General features: G+C 39.3%; 1 protein-coding gene across 4 annotated transcripts in view; it reads left to right on the forward strand.

The window, feature by feature from the left end:
- DLGAP1 (DLG associated protein 1) overlaps positions 1–23,063 on the forward strand; it is a 397,957-nt gene that overhangs the window by 263,739 nt on the left and 111,155 nt on the right. For all 4 annotated transcript variants that reach the window (XM_071737231.1, XM_071737228.1, XM_071737230.1 and 1 more), the window contains one exon: positions 5,733–5,947. In XM_071737231.1, the coding sequence (XP_071593332.1) occupies positions 5,733–5,947 (215 nt within the window). The remainder of the gene's footprint in view (positions 1–5,732; positions 5,948–23,063) is intronic.

The following is a 23,063-nucleotide window of genomic DNA, read 5'->3' on the forward strand; positions in this document are numbered from 1 at the left end:
TTTTGTATTTATTTTCAAATAATAATGGTGTTTTGTCTCACTGTGCCTTTTGTATGAGTGCACTCTTGATTCTGAGACTTGTAAAGAAAGAATTGTACATGATCGTAAAGATCATGTGCAGTGTGAAATGTTTCCAGGATCTCTATTATTTCAATAGCATGAATAATAGTTCTATTTTAATACAAAACAATTATATTCCTTGTTAGATCTGAGTCTAGCTCTTCCCCCTTTTTCATGAGAGTAAAAACAACCATGCAAGTGATGTTCCTGCTTGATATTCTGATCCTGAAAAAAATGGTATTGCCAAGGTAATTGGATAATACGATTTTCTTAAAAGCACAAAACAGCTTTATCTCAGGTATGTCAATCTTAATGCCATTAATCCTCTATAGCAGCAGATACTTGAGTGCAGCAAGGATTTGACCTTGCAAGGCATAATATTGGCCATTCAAAGAGCTGGTGGGAAATCTGTGCAAACCTCTGACTGAAAAAAGTAAAAGAACAGGAGGATCACATAGGCATTTTCCCAGCATTTTTCCAGGTCAACATAAAGAAACATACTACAGAATGTGTAGTACCACATCTAGAGGAAGAGAATGCGTGAAATGATGTGATCAATTTTATTTTCACAATTTCTAAGTTTGAAAGAGCTTCATGTTTGGGTTTTTTTTTCTCATGAGATGAAGCACTTTACTGTGACAGTAAATGGCATTGTCTGCTATGAGCTGCTACAGCTATTCCTTTTAGGCAGCAAAGAAATCACTCTGAAAATCAGGTCACTTCTTTTAGTAGGTTCTGCTTGAGGTATTTGACCATAGGCAGAGAAGTATTAAAATGTTGACATTATTTTATTTGCCTGTATTTTCTAAATAGGAAAATAGGTACAATGAAAGGAAATGCTGAGCTTTAAGGGTTGTTTGTCTGACTCAAATTATACACAGTCAGTTCTCTGAGATCCTTCTGTAAAAAGTATTACAACTGTTAAAGTAAAAATCTACTGCTTCTAGAGCATTTCTTTACCCTGCAAGTGCTCTCTACCAGTTACATGATGGCTTACTGTTTTCTTCTACTTCTACTTCTGAAATTAGGGTTTCTGACTCTTGTGAGGCTGAAATAATATATGGGGGAACTGGAATTAAATTTCTCCTCTAATATCCTCTTAAATCATAGAAATGCTGAAACATTATTGAAAGAAAAAAACAAAAAAAATCAAAAATAGAAAACCACTCAGCCTTAAATATCTCCAAGAAAACTGAGGAATCTGTTTAACACAAATAGGGTTTAAATCAAATATTCATTTACATTCTTCTACTGCAGTTTTGTCTAGTCAGGCAAGATAGTTTGTACAAATACTTGAACTTCCTCAATATGTCAACTGAAATTACAAGCATCTCTGGGTCAATATTTTAGGCTGCTCTCTAAATCTGGATGTTTTTCCTAACGATATCCAATCCTTTTATCTTTGGCACATGCAGGGTTTACCCTTAAGCCCCTAATATGACAATGGAACTTGGGTCACATTTGTATCATTTCCTTTGCTTTTGTGCAAAACAAGCAACAGAAGTACAGAATCCAGACAGGGGGTCTGAGGCACTCCCTGAGACTGATTTGCCCCTGGTTTCTATGTGAGCAGCTCAGCTTTCTATTTCTGCATACTTGCTCTTCCCTCTTTTTCATGAGAATAAAAACAACCATGCAAGAGATGTTTAAAAGTTGTTTAAGAGTGTTTAAAAGGTGGAAGATCCCTCTCAAAAAAACAGAGTGCTGTTTTCCAGTGGCTGCTCACTTACACTGGGTGAGGAGAGTTCTAACTGGAAATTGCCACCTAATCCATCATGGAAACTGTGGGGCTGGAGCAATGCATTCAAAACTCATCATAGTGTTTGTGTTTGTAAATAGGAAGTCTTGTGGTAAATTCATTGCAAGCAGATTTCAGAACTTGTCCCATCATATCTAAATAATTTTTAGAAGTACAGTAAAAGGTATTATACTTGTATATGAGGTTATTGATAACTGAAGTTAAGAATTTCAGAGTTATGGTGCCCACAGCAACTATATCTCATCACTTATATTACACCTATAAACTGCAGCATTAATTTTAACAGAATGGCTATTATTTAATAAAACTACAAGTGTTCAGCTTGCCTGAATTATGGGTTCTGTATGAGCATTTTAACTTTAACTGGCCTGATTTTCTCTCAGCTGGGGGCAACAATCTTAACCTTACACAAACATATTTTATTTCTTACTTTAAAAGCAGTTAATTTACTTTCATGAGAAAAAGCATAGATCTTTGGCTAAAGCATAATAAATAAAATATTAAACAGATTTAGGTTCAAGTCCTCTGAGAATTTACAGATTCTCTACATACCCAGATATCTAATATCTGTCTTAAAAATTAACTGGAAATACACTATTACAGGTTTTAAAGTTCTGATTGAATTCCAAACATGTCATCAAAATATCTGCAGAGCTTCATTTTACTAAACCCATGTTAACTTCTTTTTTGTACTTGAGTGATTTGAAAAGTCAAGATTTTACAGTTGACAAGCAGGACTTGTAGGTTCCATGACACAAGCGAAGGATTATATGAATATAGATTGTATTTTCATTGTTTGATGATTCTAAAGGTCTAGAACCAATACAAAAATAAGACCTGAAAGAACACATTATCTTCTAAATGTCATAAGTGCTTGGAAGAAGACTGTAAAATGCTCCGTACTCTCTTATGTCAAAAATCAGAATCACTTTTTTTTTTTTTTTTCACTTTACAAATGCATACATACCAGGAAAGCATCAGCTTTCCAAATGTGGAGCCTAGGGATAAACTTAGAAGCCACAAAACTGAAACATTGCTTTTTCTTTGTTTTGTTTTGGATTTGGTTTTGTTTTTTTAATTTGACATGAAGATGCATTCAATCCTGTTGTGGGTTCTTTTATCACTTAGTACTCTCAGTCTGTAATACTCCAGTTCTTAGTTTCATCCTTTTCTAGAAGAATATTTTAAGTGGTTTTAAGTGAATTTATTCAGCTACTTCTGTTGACACAAAATTCTGCATGCTGTTGTTGAATAAGAAAACAGGACTTTAAAATATATTTCTGCCTTTGGGAACTTATATTCTTGAATACCAGGTAAATATGAAAAGAAAAAAAAAAACCAACAAAAAAACCAACAAAAAATAAACTCACAAAAAAAGAAAACAGAAACAAACTTGGCATGCTGCAGAAAGATAAGAATTTAAACATTTCACAGACATAAAGTTGCCAGAGTCATTAACTCAACAAAATTTAAGGAAAACATGTAAGTTTACTTTAAAAAGGAGATAATTTGCTACATAAAACATGGAGTGACTGAGAAGGAAGTCTGAGTCCCTAGAAGGAAGACTGAATTGTAAGAAATGTTGATAAAGATACAGACTTCCACTTCCAGAGGATTTCAGTCCTCTGAGGAAAATATCAAATCTCCAAGTGAGTTTATGAAGGCCAGACCTTCCTCCTAAAGAGGAGACTGTGAGAAAAGGGAGAGCATAGACTGACACAAGAGGACAGAAGGACTTGCTTGAGCCTGGAAGTTCAAGGGAGGCCCTAAGACATAGAATAGAATCATAGAATCATTTGGTTTGAAAACACCTTTTAGATCAAGTCCAGCCATTAACCCAGCACTGCCAAGTCCATGATTAAATCATGTCCCTCAGCACCATATCTACACATCTTGTAAATTCCTCCAGGGCCTGTGACTCACCACTTCCCTGGGCAGCCTCTGTCAGTGCCTCACAACCCTTTCAGTGAAGAAATTGTTCCTAATCCAGTCTAAGTCTTCCCTGGTACAACTTGAGGCTGTTTCTTCTTATCACTTATTACTAGGGAGAAAAGACCAATTCCCAACTCACTACAACCTCCTTTCAGGTAGATGTAGAGAGCAATAAGGTCTCCCCTCATCCTCCTTTTCTCCAGGTTAAACAACCCCAGTTCCATCAGCCATTCCTCATAAGACTTCTGTTCTAGACCCTTCACCAGCTTCGTTGCCCTTCTCTGGACTCACTCCAGCACCTCAGTGTCCTTCTTGTAGTTGTGGGCCCAAAACTAATACAGTATTAAAGATGCAGCCTCACCAGTGCCAAATACAGGGTGTCAGTATCAGGAAAAATCAGTGAAGGAAGAAAGTTGGCAAGGTCCTGGGTTTGAAATCAGCAGGAAACAAGGCAATAGCATGGGTAATGAATAGTTTGGTTAATTAATTTTAATTAGTAATAAGCCCACAAATGCTTGGGATCATTAAATATCTTTGCTACTGTGCACAGCACAGTGGGTTTTGGATTGCAGTTCATATCCATTGATAAAATGCCATAAAAAATTGACCTACATTGACAGAAACATTTGAATGTCCTTACAGCCTCTGGACTTTGGCTTATGTTTGTAGTGAGAATCAAAAGCTAAGCTGTTAGCAAACAGTCCAGTGTTTCAGTTTTGATTGCCTAAACAAGCTGGCATGTAAATGCTCTGGCTGCAGTTTGGGAAGCAGAAGATAGAACACTCAGCAGAAGTTAAATGTTGTTGAAAAAGAAACTTTCCATAGAAAAGAGAGACCTGGTGATCATCCTGGTAGATAGTAGCATTTGTTAGCTGCAGGACAAAGTTGAGCAACTCGGATTTGAGACTCCTTGTTTAATATGGCTTGTAAGGGTTTCTGAGCATCGTAGCTATAACATGCTTTAGAGTTGATGCACAATGAATAATCAGAAAAGTAGCAAAATAAGAATTCACAACTAATTTTATTTAAATCTCACACAAAATATGCTTAACTAAAAAGCCCTTTTGCAGTTTCACCTTTGCTATAAAAATCAGATTTCTGCAGAATACCTTTAGGACCACTCCTTCAAGGACCCTGCTTCATTGCATGTTGTTTTCACCATTACAGGAAAGAGGAGGATGTTGGGTTACAATGATCAAAAATCTGAAGAGCAGAGGAAGGGAGGGGATGGATGGGTGAGAGCACTGTGCTCTTTGGCTCTCATCTGCTATGTCCCAAAATCCCATGAATGCACATTCCCAGTGTTCCCGATTTCCAATACAAAGAGCAGCACTTTCTACAGATCAAGAGAAATTATGCACATCAATAAGAAAAAGAAGGAACTAGAGTTATATGGACTAACATAATTGAAAAGGAGGATCCCTGCAAGCTGGTGGATGTTCAGTTGCTCTAATTATGCTATAGAAGAAACAGTAGTATGATTTCATACTTGCAAACCTATTTTTGTGATGATTGGTACATAGCTCCACTAATTTGAAATGTGTCTTGAACCAAAATCATCCTGGTGAGTGCACACTGTCTTTTAAAAGATTGTGGTAAAAAGGTGCACCCAAAAGTGTTGCACTGAACCAAAAATACCCTGATCTTGTTGGTAAATGCTTTGAATAAAAACCACGAAAAAGAAACCCCCAGATTTTTACAGCCCAGTATTAGAGCTAGCTGGGTTTTATATGTCAGCATGTTTGCTAGAAACTTCCTAGATGAGTATTTGAAAATAACAACCCCAGAAATGCTTGTGACTATTCAGAGGGAGAATTAGACCTCCACTGCAAACAGCAGCCCATGGACAAATGAGTCTGAGGTGAACCCTCAGCCTTGGGAGTTCTTATGGCTCTGTTTTGCCTTAGTGCAGTGAATTCTTGCTGGTGCAGTTACATCAGGGAAGAGCGTATTAATAAGAGAATTTTGTTCATCACTTCAGGTTCCTCAAGATGAATGGACTGGATACACTCCACGAGGGAAAGATGATGAGATTCCCTGCCGACGGATGCGTAGTGGCAGTTACATCAAAGCCATGGGGGATGATGACAGTGGAGACTCGGACACAAGTCCGAAGCCATCTCCAAAGATTGCTGCACGGAGGGAGAGCTATCTCAAGGCAACCCAACCATCCCTTACGGAGCTCACCACCCTCAAGTAAGTCCATGGTTTATTACATCACAAACAGAGCCCTCCTTTAAGAGATCCAGTTACTGTTTCTACTCTTTGCTTCTGGGTATCAGCTAAAGAAAGTAAACAATTGTGTTATGCCATGCTTATTTTTCATTTTTCTGAACAGGGTTAGGTTTGCACTGTATTTCAAATAGGGACCCTACTACCTGCTCTTTGAATTTGCGAAGTATTTCAACCTGTTAGTGTTAAGTGAGTGTTCATATATGTGCAGTAGGTCTGTTCTTTAAATATTTTGCTGAATTATAGCTTTGGCCTGTGAAAGCTGTGTATAATTGTTTATTTGTGTATACTCAAAATGTTAAATTAGCCCTAAGCTAGTCTTTGCATCTCATCAGAGAACATCTGACATTTAACTAAAAAGAACAATTACTATCTGAAAATAGACAAATCCATGGTTTGCACTCTTCAGTTCACTCAGAACTGCAGTGTAGCTTGTGAAGAAATATAACTAAAATTAAAATTGTTTTAATTGTTTATGAAAACTTTAGTCAAGAGGACCAACAAATTTAAGTTTTTTAACATCTGTTTGTGGTTTTGTATTAACTGAGCCTTTTAAAAGAATCACTTAAATTCTCATGAAAATTGCAAAAATGAATAATTTTTTGTTTTAGTGCTTTGTTTTAAATTAGTCTAAAATGGAGAGATTCCCTACAGCAAGATAATAAATTATAGCCTTAAAAGAAAATAGCGTGGATTTAAATCAACAATTGTTTCTGTCTGTCTTCAGCAAAATTCATAGCTATAACAGTGAATCATATTTCACTGAACCAAATATAACCTAATTTTAGTATAACTTGCCTGAGGCTGTAGCTTTAAAATGGAAAAAAGGAGCTGTATCTCTTCTAGTACCCATCATTAGTGATGGAAGACTCCTTCTGCATTTCCTTCATTAATTTTCCTCTCCTTCCTTGTCCTCCTCTACCCCATTTTTTTTTCCCAGAGACCTTTACTGGGGAATAGATTTTAGAGAGAAGTGTTTGATCCTTGTTAAGAATGTCATGCTCTTGACATTGGTGATGAATAGACTAGTAGACAAAAACATGCTTAAGGCAGCTCCTCATAGCAGCCTGCCTGACTTTGTCCCAGGGGAAGCCAAGAACTGCTTCTGCTCTTCCTGCCCCTTCGTGTCCAAAGGAGAAAGCAGTCCCATTTTCTACAGGGATTTTCATAAGCTTGCTGGCACTTGCTAAAGGGATCCAGTGATTCCTCTCATCCAGCAGACTTTACCACAGCCTTTCCTGGGACAAAGCTCCTCCTCTGAGATCAGTTATCACAACTTCTATAAGGTGAATAAAAATGTTATGTACCACCACAACCTCCTCAAAGCCACGCTTTATGCATGGCCACGCTGTCAGGCATGGATTTTACTCCTTGATACTTTAGAAACATATTTCACAGTTCTGTAATGTATGTGCAAAATGCAAGGCATCACAGTGAGTGTGTTTGCTCTTTGTCATTTTTGTAGTCTGTAGGTACAAAATTTGCAAAAGAATGTGGACTTATTAAAAATAACAAGTCCTGCATGTCACTGTGTCACCACAGAAGATGTTAGATCAGAAAAGCCGGGCATCAGAAGCTTTTGAGTTTAGCTTTGAAGTAATTGTAGTTCAGCAAAGTGCTTGTACGAATAATTTATTTCATATGTGGTTTTTTTAATCCCTCCCTATTAGGGAAAGCTTTCAGGAATGTGCTTCATTTTGAAGTGCACTCTGTAAAATTCATGTAGATTTAGGCTGTGCAGAAGTAGGATGTAAAACACAGAGCAGAGGAAGGAAGGGGAAAATGGTCAATGTTAGTAAAACAAAAAGAAGACAAAATATGAAATAACTTATTTTTTATAACTTTTCATCATAAATTGGGATGACGTAGAACTGTTTCTTTTAATCTATACTGATACTTTATAGAAATACCTCTTCCTGAGAAACCTTTCCACTTTCAGATGCAAATTGTATAAGGCATAATAATGCATTGCTTTTATTCCTTTCTGCTGAACATGATAATTTGGGTTGGGTTTTTTGTGAGAACTACCCAAGTGCTTGCTCTGGGAATTGAAGGCTTCTGTTAAGCTATGTTGTCTTTGCACATTTCTTCATACTTTCTTAGTAGCATGATTTGACCTTGGCTAGGACATTGCTTGTTCATCTCAGGGCTACCCTGATTACTCGGAGAGCTGTGATTGAGTTTTGCTGGCATGTCAGCCAGAGACTAAATTAGGGCCTCTATCTCACTGAATATAGGTCATCAAACAATAGTGTAATGTGTGATAACAAGTTATTTCCTTGGCTTACCGTTGCCTTGAGTTCAGTTTGCACCTGAATAAGGACTTTATGGAAATGAGCCAAAGGAGGGCAACCAGGCTGGTGAAGGGACTCGAGCACAGATCCTATGAGGAGAGGCTGAGGGAGCTGGGGCAGTTCAGCCTGGAGAAGAGGAGGCTCAGTGGAGACCTCATCACTCTCTACAACTCCCTGAAAGGAGGGGGTAGCCAGGGGGGGGTTGGTCTCTTTTCCCAGGCAACCCTCAGCAAGACAAGAGGGCACGGTCTCAAGTTGTGCCGGGGGAGGTTTAGGTTGGACATTAGAAAGAATTTCTTTACTGAGAGGGTGATCAAGCATTGGAATGGGCTGCCCCAGGAAGTAGTGGATTCTCTGTCCCTGGAGATATTTAAAAAGAGACTGGATGTGCCATGGTCTGGTAACTGCAGCGGTAGTGGATCAAGGGTTGGACTTGATGATCTCTGAGGTCCCTTCCAACCCAGCCAATTCTATGATTCTATGAAGAGCCACTCTGGGCAGCAGATAGCCCTTTACTGACACTGGTGGACTTTCTAGCTGACCTTGAAGAACATTATTCACACCTTAAAGATGAGTAGTATTTCACACCTTTAATTATGTTTTTTTTTTTTCTGTCGTGAACAAGGCACCATGCAAAAACAACATTACTGCAGTGGTGATTGTCTGCAGTGGGGATCTTCTGCACTTCTTTCTACTACTCTCTTTCTCTGTTTTCTGCATGCAGTGCCTAGCTGGCTTCACTTTCATCTTTGGCAGAGCAAATAACTTAAAAACATGTTCCCTTTTGCTTTCACTGTTGTTTTTGAAAGGATTTTTCATCTTGTGGGACTTTTCCTCTCTGAGTACTTAAAGTCTAATATTGGTCTCACAACCCACACTGTTCCTCCCACCTGCCTAGCTACCATTGCTCATGCACCTACTCTTCTAAGAAAGGGTTTTCATTATTACCAATGTTTCTTTTTTTATAAGGAATCCATTTTGAACAGCACAACTGTGTCACATCTCCTTTATGTAATACAAGTTTATTTTCCTGGTTTTGCTGTGAGTTTTTTTTCTTTCTATTCCTTACAATCCCCCTCCTACAATATTCCTCCCATCCATGGTTTCTATGCAGTTACAGCACATGTGTCAAACGCTGTGGTACCATTCTGAATAAAGCACAGCTTGCTGTGATCTCAAAATGCACACCTCCGCTGCTGCACTCTCATTATCCTACCAGGCAGTAAGCAGCTTTTTCTGTCTTTGCTGGCAGTATCCTCTTGGTGTTTAATCTTTCACAGTCTAGATAAAGTGATGCAGATAGGGGAGGGGAAAAAAAAATTATATTTGCCTATTCCTGAAAAGTGGCACAAGTTTATTTTGCACTTTTCAGCAGATGGAAAATGAACTGGTAAGCTAACTTCTAAAGGAGGTGCAGGCAGCAGATAACTGGCATTTCTATGACAGCTGAGCTTGATTCAGAACATATTCCCTCACTATCTGTCTTGGTTGTGTTTAGCATGGTTTTCATGGGAAAAAAAGTATGCAATTACATTGTCCGTCACTTTTACCTCCCCATAATTTTTTAATCTGTTGGCCAACTTTAAAAAGTTTGCTAGAGAAACTGAAGTCTGAAAGATAAAAAGTTCCAGCACACTGTATGAAGATCTGTATCTCTGTAAGGAAGAAAAAGATCTGCAGCCATCCTGCACAATCTCTTGAAGAACTGTGCATGAAGTAGCTGCTGATTCAGTGCCAGGTATAACTTGATGGCAGCACATGAGGAATATGGAAGAGTGGAAAACTCTGTGGAGGATCAAGGCCTAAGAGATGGATCCTGTTATCATAGTTCTTCTGCTTAATTCTGCCCCTTTCTTCCTCTCCAATGCACACACACTCACTGCTTACAATACAAGTTCAGATTCTGCTTCCTAACTCAATATAGTTACTTTTCTAAAACATTACAGTACTTAATGGTAATCCACTTGTGGATATTTTACATGGATTTTGGGTTCTATACAGTTGCAGAATTGTTGCTTTGAACACATATTTGATAATACAAATTTTTTCCTGAGACAGTTGTGCTCTGATCACCAGTGTATTAGTGGTTTCCATGATCTTTAGAGATGCATTTTTCTAGCTTTTGTAAAAAGGAAAGAACAGAAATTAGGTTTTTTTCATACCAAATCTTTACCTTGAAAGTATTTCAATAGACACATCAGATTTTTCTGGTCAGTTTTGACTTTGAAAAACATAACTGTAAACACCACAAATACTTCTTCATGGGTACCAAGTTGCACCACTGCTGCTGAAAAGAGTATGTGAGTGTGTAAGCAAAAAGCTTTTCCCCTTTGGTAAGTAATGGTAATTACTTACGTGGTAAGTAATTCATCTGTGTGACTTCCATCATAGCTGCATCTGTTGCTGTGATTTACTGCATAGATGAGTGATAATAAGAATAAACCAACCAATTCCAAATTTTAAAGCTTAGCAGAGACATTCTAATATCTCAAAATATGTTCATGCTCCCAGGCTTATATGTTTTACATTCTAATACAAATAGTGTTAAGCACTTTCTGCTTGCATGTTTATAGGAATCTGAAGATAAAATTGTTTTTAAAACGTCCATGTTTTCTTAATATCCTATAAAATCACAGTAAACTATCAAGCTCAACTAGAGGCAAAACCCGGTAGCAAACTTTAAACAAGTTACAACAACCAAAAGAAAGAGGTAGATCTGATTTATACATCCTGAATTTCAACTTTTCATCACCTGAGAACTGATAAGGTCAGTTCCTGGAGGCCACGCCTTCAAGCTAGGGTCAACCTGTTTTACAAATAAAATCTTGTCACAGTTGCAGGACCAGCTCTGCTAGGGTGACTTGCAAAAAAAAACCCCAACCTACCCATTTTTACATTATATAAGATGTTCTGGGTAGCAAATTCCCTGATCCTCATAAAAGCCAAAGAAATTATGATCAAAATAGTTCTATAATCTGCAAAGATCCCAAATAATTTTGTCTGGTTATGATTTGTGGTGGTCTGTAGGGAGGTGATATTCACTCATGGACAAATTTGTATAGACTGATGGGAAGGTACAGTTTATCATCTACAAAGTTTATAATCTGTGAATTAATAGTGAAATTGCATAATGTCTGTTTTCAGACACGATGCTAGGATAAGCAAACATGCAACAGTTTTTTTACACTAAATACCCAGCAAATTAAATGTTGCAAGGATGTTGTTAAATGTTATGCACGAAGCTGGATGTCCTCATAGCTTTTTTTTTTTTCCTATAGTGATGCAACACTTGTACGTAGGTATCTTTATGGCTTCTCAAACAGGAATATGCAGCTCTTGGAAAACTATGAAACAATATAAACTCTGGAGATGGTTCTCCCACTTTCTCAGCTTTTCTGAGATGCTGCTCTTGGGTACTGGCTGTGCTGAGGGAAGTGACAAGGGCTGTACAGATACTTTTATTCTGACACACTGGTTAGGCTCTTCCATCATTTGAGGAAACTTCAACACACAGAGAAGAATGAATCCTTAAGTATGAAAACCATCTTGGTCTTAGGAATGAGGTCCCTATTAAATTTTGGATGTTTCTGTATTACTGTAACATGCTGTGTATTACTATAACATATCACCAGAAAAAGGTGTCATATAAACAAAAGCATAGGTTTTTTGGTTTTGTTTTTTTTTTCTTAAATGAAGGTGTTGCCCTCATTCTGTTAAAGTTAATGAAAATGTCCCATAAACTTCACTGACCTAGATCACAGATAGAGAGAAGGAGAGGGAAAATACAAGGTGATGCAATGCTTCATCTTCCACTATTTTTAGACACATTCAGGAAAAGATTGTTAATTTTCTTTCACTTCCAGTTAGGGAATGACTTTCATAATTAATACAAAAGGAATAAGTCTTATTAATCTTTTACTAGTGTTTTCCAGTATGTTTGCAGTACAGAGTGTTTCACTGTTTCCTGTTGCAGTCTCTCCCATTTGCATCAAACTTTAGCTAGTGAAAGAATTGTCTGCATTTTCCTATAGGTGTTACGTTTGTTTGCTTGAAGGGCGATTTTTATGGATTTCTTATGAAAGAGCCTGGAGCTTCTCCTTGAGCTTTTGACATGTAGCCATAGGAATAGTATTCTGAAACTATTGTTGACCCAAGTAGTAACTTTTCCACCCCATTGGTAGATGTTACTTTGCTCTTTAGTTATATTACTGCAATCCTTTCTCTCTTCTCTCTGAAAGCCCGGGAGAAGCTGTTGGTCAGAATAAAGCTCAGGAAAAAAATTGAAAGGCAAGACAATAAAAAAAATTATTTTGACTTGATAGGTGAATATACCTCTGTAGCAAAGGGTTTCTCTAGGGCAGCTGGTATCTGTTTTGTTTAAGGAACAGAGGTTATTGATTTATTGAAGTAACGTAGACCTTGGAACTTTTAAAAAAAAATTGCAACTTTCCACTGATGGCTATGTAAAGCATGTTGTTGGCTTGTGCTTCAAATCAATGATGAGAATGTGAGAAAGCTGGTGGTCCATGGCACCTCTCCTTCTGTGTGCCCTCACACAAATGTATGCATGCCCTTACACCACAGAAACAAACCAACTCATCCCACTGTACAACCCCCAGTGGAGACAGGGAATAAGTGCCTTAGAGGTAGGTAGGTAGGATGGGCACTCCTCCTCTCTACTTATGTGAAGGTCCTCACCAGTCTACCTGAAATATGTTATTTCAAGAACTATGTTATTTCTCTGAGAAGTCAGAATTTTGTTGTAATCTGTACTGAAGTTGCTGCCTCACTTGTACTTTTACCTTTAGTTGCTGAAATTCAAGGCAATAAAACAGTTACCATTAACTTACATAAGACTAAACATCAGAAGAAAGAAAAAACTTTTAACTTTGCTGGTCAAAATGTGATCTTTTGTCAATACCGAATCAGAGTTTTGGAAGTCAATGATTTATTGGAGACAAGCTGCCACCTGAAATGGATGAATGCCTTACTTGCAGAAATTAAAATCCTGGTCCTGTATCTAGTCATGTGGCTCAGCTTAGCACAAGATTTAGCTTTATATTAGACATAGCTACAAATGAAAGCAAGAACTCCCAGCTTTTTAGCTTCTCTCATTTAAATCCTGTAAACTTGTATTTATTTTGGGGTAAGTTATTTTGTTGAATTCAAGTCCACCCAATTGTTTTAAAAAGCAAGGTCTGTCATACTTTATGGGTCAAACGGGCACTTCTAGGGCTTGCTCTAAGAAACACAGTTATAGTCACTGGACCAAGATATTATTTAGTCATCTCTTTCAGAATATAATTTTTACACACCCAACCTGCATGTTTGTGTGCAAAACTGGTCGTTTACTTTCAGCCCTACTTCTGCCCACCTGCTTAAAGTCTGTCTCAGAAAGGAAGTTAATACAATCCAGTGGGAACAGGAGAAGAAATGCTGCCCAAGACTGTAAAGACATGCAAATGCTATACATTAGGCAAATTTTCCTAATGGTAATCATAGTTAAGCATGGGAGTGGATTGCCAAGAGAAATCACTTCACTGCACATTTTCAAGAAAAGGGTAGAAAATGTCTGTCAGGACAAATTTATGTATTTCTGATCCCGCTTTAGGGTAGGAGTGACCAAATGACCTCATGAAGACCCCTCCAGACCTGTCGTACGATTATCTGTCTGTCTTTCTTAGGCTATTGAATATACCCACTATCACAGTTCTTCCTTCTTTTTCTTAACTTATTTTTTAAAGATAAAAAAGAAATTATCATCAGGACTAAGTTATTCCTGAAGGCCTGCTGTTGAGTCATAAAAATAGCTACCTCACCCAAAGCAGTGGCAGTTCTGCACAATTTTTTCATGTATTTAAAATGTTATTTCATTGCTGGCATTTTGAAATTTTGTTCCAACTGCTGCCAGCCATACCATGCTTGGCTCTCGGTATGTGATCTTGTACTATCTGGTTTAGTTTGCTGAAGGGACCTCAGCTGATGATATTAAATCTGCCACATAGAAAATTCAGTCATAAAGATAGATGTGCATTTGCACAGAATGTGGTCTGGAGTCCTTAATGTCCAACATTACAAGATAATCAAACAGGCAACAGTAATTAAGTTAACTATTCATGATAATTTTCTGTTCTAGTCAGCTAGAGGTGCAATATTCTCTCACTGTGAAGTGCTGAAGCCCTTTTAGATTAAAAATGGAAGAAGTTAAAATAGTGTATTTTGCTTTACTTTTAATGTGAAATTACAGGACAAACAGTGTTTTTGCCAACATGCTTTGGGATCTTCTGTTAATTTTCATCATGTTAGGGTGAGAGAGAAACGTGAAAATGAACAATTGTTCTGCCCTTACAAATAGACACTATTAATATCCAATTCATGTCGTTTCCCAGTCACTTGTTTCTTGTATTTTCATGTGTTTGTATTACTCCTAAGATGGAGTAATTTGAAATTTATTTTATTAGTTCTCTGTTGGCTTGGGTGCAGGTTAGAGGCAGGGGGCAGCAAAGAAACTATGTTGCCCCCAGGTAGCTAAGGAGCTCAACTAGGACAGCATCAAGTATCACTCTGTTCCTGGTGACACATGAACGAAAGTTCATCTGAAGACACTTGGCATTTTAAAATCTTCTATCCACCTAATGAAGTTATGAATCTTTTCAGGAGGAGAGAAATTAGGAAATATCGTTTAAGGCATTCTTACATTGTGCCTGCTTCCTAATCTGTTGTACAACACAAGGATAGGGAACCATCACTGCTTGTGTTATTTGCCGGTGTGAAAAAGTGTTTTTCCTTTTAAGGACCTTTGCAGCAGCCACTGAGTTCCTGTGATTTTGTAGATGTATCTGTAGCCACATTGCATGGCTATTTCCCATTCCTCTCCAGAAGGGCTGTGCTACTTGACCAGCCTGTACCCCAGCTGCCTTGTAGCTATGCCTGCAGCAAGCCCAGGGACCAGAGAAAGCACAAAATGATTTTGTCATCCTCAAATGCCAGCAGCCACATCCAGAGCACCCAAATTTGAGTTATGTCTGGATAGTAGCCATGCTTAGGTTGTGTCTGTGCAGCTCTGCTCTGTGACAGTGATGTATCATGCTGAAGGCAAGCTTGGGAGCTTTCAGGACTAATATATAAATCTCTCCTGGTTTATATCTGACAACTGCTATTGCAAATCTGAGCTAAGCCTTTATTACTCTACACTTGAAAGGAAACCTCGAAAAACTTCTTTAGGAAAGTAGTCTTCCTTAGATGAGTCCTTAAAAGGTTCACAATTATTATTTATTACTTTATCACACAAAGATAAGCATAATACTGATGTTTATTAAAACTCCCTCTTGTAATAATCAATATTTATTACTGCTTGCATAACAAAAATTGGAAAATGTTCTAGAATGCAAAATAATACAAGGTTCTTACATTTTTATTACTTTTGTTTTACAAAGCTTATAACTGCCACTTTGCTTTGTCACATTAAGAGAAATAATGTGGTTCTGAACTTTGCATAAATATCAAAACCAAGGATACATACATAATGCAGAAAGCTTACAACCACTCTGGGTTAAATGGTGACAATGGTATCAACTGTCATGATGAACACCTCATTCATCTCATAATGTTTATGGTTTTAGCAGTGATAGAAATTATATCTATAGAAGCTGGAATTTTGGGAGACAGCAGCTATTTCTGATTTTGGAAAGGTCTTCTTTCCTTATTCTGGTGGGATGTAGTCAGCACGTCATTCAACCATAGCCTCCTGAAGCTGCAGACAAAGAAGTCCCAGAAATGCTGGCACTATCTGGTCAATAGGGTCCAATTGAAATGTCTAGCCATGCACTTCAGACTGATGAGGGGTCTCTGGGACTCATCTCACTCATGTAGCTCCAGGAGCTGTGAGACAACTTTGTCTTTGGCAGAGATTCATTGCTCAGAGTTGTCTGAAATGCTGTTGAGTCAGTCTGTGCCACTGCAGTTGTTCAGTCATTTACTGTTGGGTAGGATGACATTTCTGGTAGAACAATGACTCTCTGTTACTTTTCCCAGAAGCCTACTTAGAGATCACTTGATCTGGGGCACAAATCAGTTGCTATTTACCTGTGATGAACAAATTTGAATTTGAGGAAGTAGATGACCCCTTATTCAAATAAGATGTTAGGTCAAAAGTGGCTGGAATGAAAAGTGGCTGGTACTATGTTACTATTTCTGATGCCCCTTCCTTTTTCCTCTCTCTTTTTTCATTTGCAAGTGATTACTTAATATACCTAGGTAATAATTCTCAGTACTTAGATAAGCATCCTTTCTCTGTTTAAAGACCAAATATTTGGATGAAGAATACCACATCTAGAGTCATCTAGATGTCAACTAGATGTCGTCACCACATCTAGAGTCTTCAGGTAGTGACAGAGTAACCTTCTCACTATCAACTACTTGTATGTTTCCAGAATGACCTTCTGATTATCAACTATTTGTGTGTTTCCACCTTTGCACTGCTTATTTTTTCCTTTTCTAGTGAACTTCACGTCTTTGGAAAGAAGGCATGTGTAGCATTCTCTTTTGCTTTCATTTATTATAACTCTTATCCTAAACCACTCTCCTGCTAAGGTTTTCATCACTGGTACTTTAATAATGAATCTTTTTCACTAGTCCTAGAATCAGGAAACCATAGATTTCCCTACATGAGCAAGAACACCTCCCAGTAGACCAGGTTGCTCAAAGTTCCATCCAACCTGGCCTCAAACACTTCCAGGGATGGGGCAGCCATAACTTCCCTGAGCAACTTATTCCGATGTCTCACCACACTCACAGAAAAAAATTTCTTCTTAATGTCTAATCTAAATCTACCCTCTTCTAGCTTAAAACATTCCACCTTGTCCTTTCATCCAGCATTCTTCAAGTACTGGAAGGCCACTATAAGGCATCCCCAGAGCCTTCTCTTCTCCAGGATGAACAACCCCAGCTTCAGTCTGTCTTTATAGCAGAGGTATTCCAGCCCTTTGATCATCCTTGCAGCCCTCCCCTGGAGTCACTCCAACAGCTCCTTGTCCTTCCTTTGTTGGAGGCTCCCGAACTGGACACAGTACTCCAGGTGGAGTCTCATGAGAGTGGAGGAGAAGGGCAGAGTCTCCTCCCGTGACCTCCTGGCCATGCTACTTTAAAGGATGCATGCCCAGGATACAGTTGGCTTTCTGAGTTGATGGCTCATGTTTAGTTTCTCATCAACCAAGACCTTTTCTTCAGGGCTGTTCTCAGTCCATTCTCTGCCCAGCCTGTAATTGTGCTTGGAATTGTTCTGTCCCAGGTGCACTTGGCCTTACTGAACTTTATGAGGTTGGCATGGGCCCACTTCTCAATCCTTAAAGGTCCTTCTGGATGTCCTCCCTTCACTCCAGTGTGTCAATCATACAACCTGGTGTTATCAGCAAACTTAGGAGGGTAAGGTTCTGTTATTAATATCTTTATGAGCATTTTCACAACTCTCTTATCCAACAGTTTCTAGTCCCAAAGAGAGATGGTCTGTTGCTAGGACTCCTGAATCACTCACTTTGCATCCTTTTCTTTCTAGGGAGGCATACAGATTGTGTTGGAAAATGGCTATGCCTTCCTTCAATTAGGTGATCAATTTCTGTGGTGGTTAATTACACTTTGTCACAATTCAAGCTGTCTCTGGAGTGATTCACTGCTACGGTGGGTCTCTGTAGTGGGGCTGTGGTAGCAGAGGGGACACAAAGGTGGCTTCTGTGACAAACTGCTGGAAGTTCCACCAGCTCCAAAGCCAGACCTGCCTCTGGAAGAGGCCAAGCTCATCAGTGACAATGGATGTGCCACTGCAATAAGATTTTTAAGAGGGGGAAAATAAAATGCTAACAGGCCTCCAGGGGAGAGGAGGATGTGTGAGAAACACATATGCAGATATCAAGGTCAGTGAGAAAGGAGAAGTAGGAGGTGCCTGGGCCGAGGTTCCCTCGCAGCCCATGGTGAGATGGAAGCTTCATTCCCCTGTAGCCCACAGAGCAGCATGGTGGAGCAGCACATGAAGGAGGACAGTGGGGCAGATGAGAACCTGCAGTCATGGAGGACCCCACACCAGGGGAGGTGACTGTTCCCAAAGCAGAACATGATTCTCTGGGCAGCCCAAGCTGGAGCAGTCTGTTCCTGAGAGACTGCACCTCGTGGGAGGGACTCATGTTGGAGGGGTTTGTGGAGGACTCTCTGCTGTGGGAGGGACCCCATGGTGGAGAAGGGGAAGAGTGGGAGGAGTTCTTCTCCCTGAGAAGGAAGAGGCAAAAACAACATGTGATGTACTGACCATAAACACTATTCCCCTCCCCCTGCTCTGCTGGAGGGGAAGAGACAGAGGAATCAGGAGTAATTTGGGCCCAGGAAGAAGGGAGGGTTGGAAGAAGGTATTTTAACATCCAGTTTTGTTTCTTTGTCCTGTTCTGATTTGCCTGATAACAAATTACATTGATTTTTTTACCCAAGTATGTTTTGCCTGTGACCATAATTGTTGAGTGAAACACAGACACACACCCCCCTTGTCTCGACCCACAACCTTTTGGTTGGCTTTTCTCCTCCAAATCCCACAGTGAGTGGTGCTTTGTTTCCAGCTGGGCTTAAGCCACAAAACCTGGGCTATGGGGTTTCTTGCCAGCTCCAGTTCTGAAAGCAGAAGTTGCCACAGTGGTCCTTGACTGCAGCTTGGTGGCCAAGGTGCCCTTGGCACCGACCTATGGTCAGGCAACCCTTGCACGCTGATTCCTGTGCAAACACACATGAACCCCAAGGAGGCTTTATCCTGTCAGCTCCAATTGTCCCTACTCCAGAGAAGTTAGTCAGATTCATTATGTGTCTGTGATGACTCTGGTATCTGCCTGAGTGTTTTGCCTCTGGCAGAAGATTGACAAGCCCTCGTTTTCTATTGAAATTGCATTCTATGAATGTATTTCCTTCCCCTCTTCTTGCAACCAGCATGTCCACATAATGGTAGCTTGTTATTTAATGTAACTAGTTCCCTTGAGGGCAACGGCCCAAAGAATAATAAAATAATCCATTTGAAGTTCTTGCAAGCAATAAAGTACCTGAACAGCTGTCTCATAAAAAAAAAAAAAAAAAAAAAAAAAAAAAAAAAAAAAGACTGTAGTTTGGTGTTGATGTTACAGAGATTCTTTATCTTTTTATATGTTTTCAGATTATATGCTTTATGTACCTTCCTTAAATGATGTAATAGACAAAAATAAACAAATGCAAGAAGCATCTTTATTTTAAGGAACATTTTTTAAAAAGATTAAATAAGATTGACATATAAAGTAATACTTAAAACGTTGCTTTTAGAACTTCTTGATTTTTATTTGCAAGTCTGTTTTATGAAATTTTCAATTATCGGTATTTTTTAAAAAATCTAATCCCTTCTGACAAATAGAATATTCATATTTCTAAAGAGGAAATGTAACACTAGACTTTTTTGTAACCAAAAACAGGTAAAAGCTTGCTTCTGAGTTGAATCTCAGTTTTTATTTTACTATCTTAGATTTTACAACTACTCTCAGTATTTTTATCATAAGCACCACTGCATTAGCCAGAATGGGAAAGGTTATATCTGATCCAGGTTAGGTGTGAGGTGAACTTTAATCTCCTGCCCTGCTTCCTGGGCTACCCAATGCCCCCGGTATAGGCCTGAAGTGCCCCCTGGGAGGGCATACCCACTCCATGGGGAGGTGTGCACTTTACTCAAAATCAACACGTGTTTTTTCCCTAAGGCATGACACTTAATAGGAATAAGGACCAGAAAAATGATTGTCAATTATTTCTCTGAAAGTCCTTGGGAATATTATGCAATTGGGATCTGGGTCCTTTGTACTGGATTCTGCAGTGGGTTGTTTACAAGTCTCAAGTGTAGCATTTAAAATCTGAGCTACTGAGGTTTTTTCAACCCCCTGGCAATGTACATATGAAATTTTAAATGTCAGCCTCCAAACCGCCACAATGGGACGATAACCTCTGCCATCAATTAATCAAACTGCATGTTAAAAACATTATCTTGCCACTGTTCTTCCAAGTTCTTTTGAATTCAGACAAATTTAACAGCTTTCTCTTCCATAAAATGATACACTAAGGTTAATTATAGTTCAGGAGCACTCTAAGGTATGATTTGGCTGCTCAGTGTTTCTCAAGTCTAAAAAGAACACGAGGGGTGCACCTGGAACGAGTGCCTGGCTTGTGTTGTTCCCATAGGAAAGGGGAGGATCTGTCGAGCCATTAAAATGAAGGACTGAAACTGCAAAACTCTCAGGCTCAGTGGCCCTTTTTCTGCCAAGGTGGTGAAAGAGCCTGGCCCCCACACCTATTTTCTGTGCCTCTGTGGCAGGTAGGCTGTGGCCTCAGCAGCAGGGGCTGAGGAAGGAGTGCTGGGCACACCACCACTACTGCTCCCTGCCTGGCCTCTTGCCAGCTGAAGATACTGGTGTGCCTCCAGCTCTGGGAAAAAAAGGGATAATAACACTCCCCCCTGCACAAGGATTGATTCATTACAGTTAGTGCAGCAATTACGGAGCCTTCTAGAGGCTGCAGAAATGCTAATACAGTCATCATTAGTCATTGCTCCCTTGCTCTTAGCTCCTGTTTCCTACTCCTGAAGCAAGGCAGCTCGGCAGTGTTTTCTTCTGCTCACCGAGATGCTTGGGAAGAGCCCCACGATAGTGCATGAGCAGCAGGGCACAGCCTGGGAAAGAAGTTAAATCATACCTGTACTTCCCTGCCAGAGGAAGAGTTGTAGAGGCTGGCAAGACTTCAGCCAGGGAGAAATGGATTGGTTCTTGTAATTCCTCCTCAACTCTGCCTCCCACATGCATCCTGCTGCCAGAATGCTCTCTTCTCTTTCCACCCTCTGGACGTGGTTGCTGAACCGTGATGTGTGAAAGCCCAAAGAGGAGCACACTACTTCTAGGAGTAAGAGTAACTCAGGTTGCATTTTGCTGTGTCTGTTGAAATTTTTAAGTACTGTCTGCTCATAAATTGACACATCCCCTCCTCTCCTACTGCCATGCAGCCCACACCCATTGCTAACATATGTCCCAGAAGTGACTGAGATACTTTCACAGTGGGTAAATGATAGGCACGCTTCTTTTCTGGCCCTACCTCTTCTCTTCCCTCTGTGCCCTGCCTCCGTACACTAATGCACAGTTTCCCACTCACATCCCTATAAATTTTCTTCATATTTGTTATCTTTCACACTCTAGCAGAAGGCAATCTTAAAATGCTTGGGGTTTGTTGTTGTTGTTGTTGGGTTTTTTTCCCCCATGCGGAAGGTCTTCAGAATGAGGAGAAGATATTTTAATAGATCTCAAAGCCTGAGCAGCCATGGTATGTGCTGCACAGAGAAGCAAGCACACCACACACACTGAAAATCACGGTTTGGCTGTGTTGAGGGGGTTCCCACTGTATGTTCTGTGAATGCCTGTTCCTGAAAAACTGTGAATTTTCTGATGTGAAACCATTTGGAAGGCTGCAAGAAACGTTTGCCTCTGTTAGTGCCTCCTTATTTTTCTCTTCTTTGGAGAGGGTGGACAACAGCACCAATGGTCCCACGCTGGTGGCAGCCTAATCACCCACTGGTGATTGGTGCTGCCAGGGACAGTAAAACCCACATGAGCTACTGGAGATGATCTTTTACTGACATCCCAAGATCTTAGTGCATTCACAAAAGAGATTATCCATGAGCTTCCCACAGCCTTCTTATAAGGAATATCAATCCATTTTCTTCTGCTGAGTTTAAGCTTGTTTCTTTTCCTCTTTGGAAAGGCAGGAGTGGGCTCATTAACTTAAGCAGAATTTATCTCATTTGAGGAAAAAATGTGACCCAACTTGGCAATTGGTAGACCTTGAGCAAAACTCCAAGATTTGACCAGCTGAATTTCTAGCAATTACCTAATTAATCACCTGCTTATCTTGAGATGAAAGTAAGTTTTTTATTTTATTTTGTGTTTTCCTGTTACTGAATATCTTCTCAGTTCATGCCTAGTGAATGGTTGTACACACAAAAACCTGCCTTTGCATATCCAAATTGCTTCCTTCCTGCATGAATATTTAGCATAGCTCTATGTAGTGAAAGGAGCAAGACTGGTAATACAGCCATTGAGAGCATATTATCATGTTGGGCTTTTCTTTGCTTTTACTTTCAAATAGCTTTATTGTTAAAGAATATGAAAGTAACATTTTTATCAAGTTGCCAGTTTCTGTATGGAAGAAAAATTCCTGACCTGCCCTTTCTAGTTATCCAGAAAAATACCTTCATTCATGAAAAGCACATTAAAAAAGCTTTAAATTGTACCATTTTTGTAATGACACACTGAACACTATAAAAGCAAATTGCCCTATGAGTCCTAATTAATTTGAAATCAGGTTCATAATTCATGTAGGCTTTAAAAATCAGAATATATTCTAAGATAAAATAGATGTGCAGCATCTTTTTATTGCGCTTCTGTTTCTTGAGTCCTTGAACTTTGTGTTTGTCTGTTTTCTTCACCAGCTGTGAAAACTCAAGGGTTTTATACTTTAACTGGAAAGGTTTTGCAAGCCTCGTGAGATGAGCTTTAAGAAAAAAATAATGCATTGCAGAAACCTAATAAATAGCAGTCCCTGGCACCATTGGATTGTTCCTCCCTCTAGTGGCTGGCTGGCTCCAGTGAGAATAAATGGAACTCTTTATTAACATCTTGAGGAATTACTCCATTAGCTTAGCAACTGGGAACTTATTTTTTGGGGGGCTGGCATCTACCAATTCTCTGCCTGCTTGGTAA

The sequence above is a fragment of the Heliangelus exortis genome, chromosome 2, assembly GCF_036169615.1.
Source record: "Heliangelus exortis chromosome 2, bHelExo1.hap1, whole genome shotgun sequence".
Taxonomy (NCBI): Eukaryota; Metazoa; Chordata; class Aves; order Apodiformes; family Trochilidae; genus Heliangelus; species Heliangelus exortis.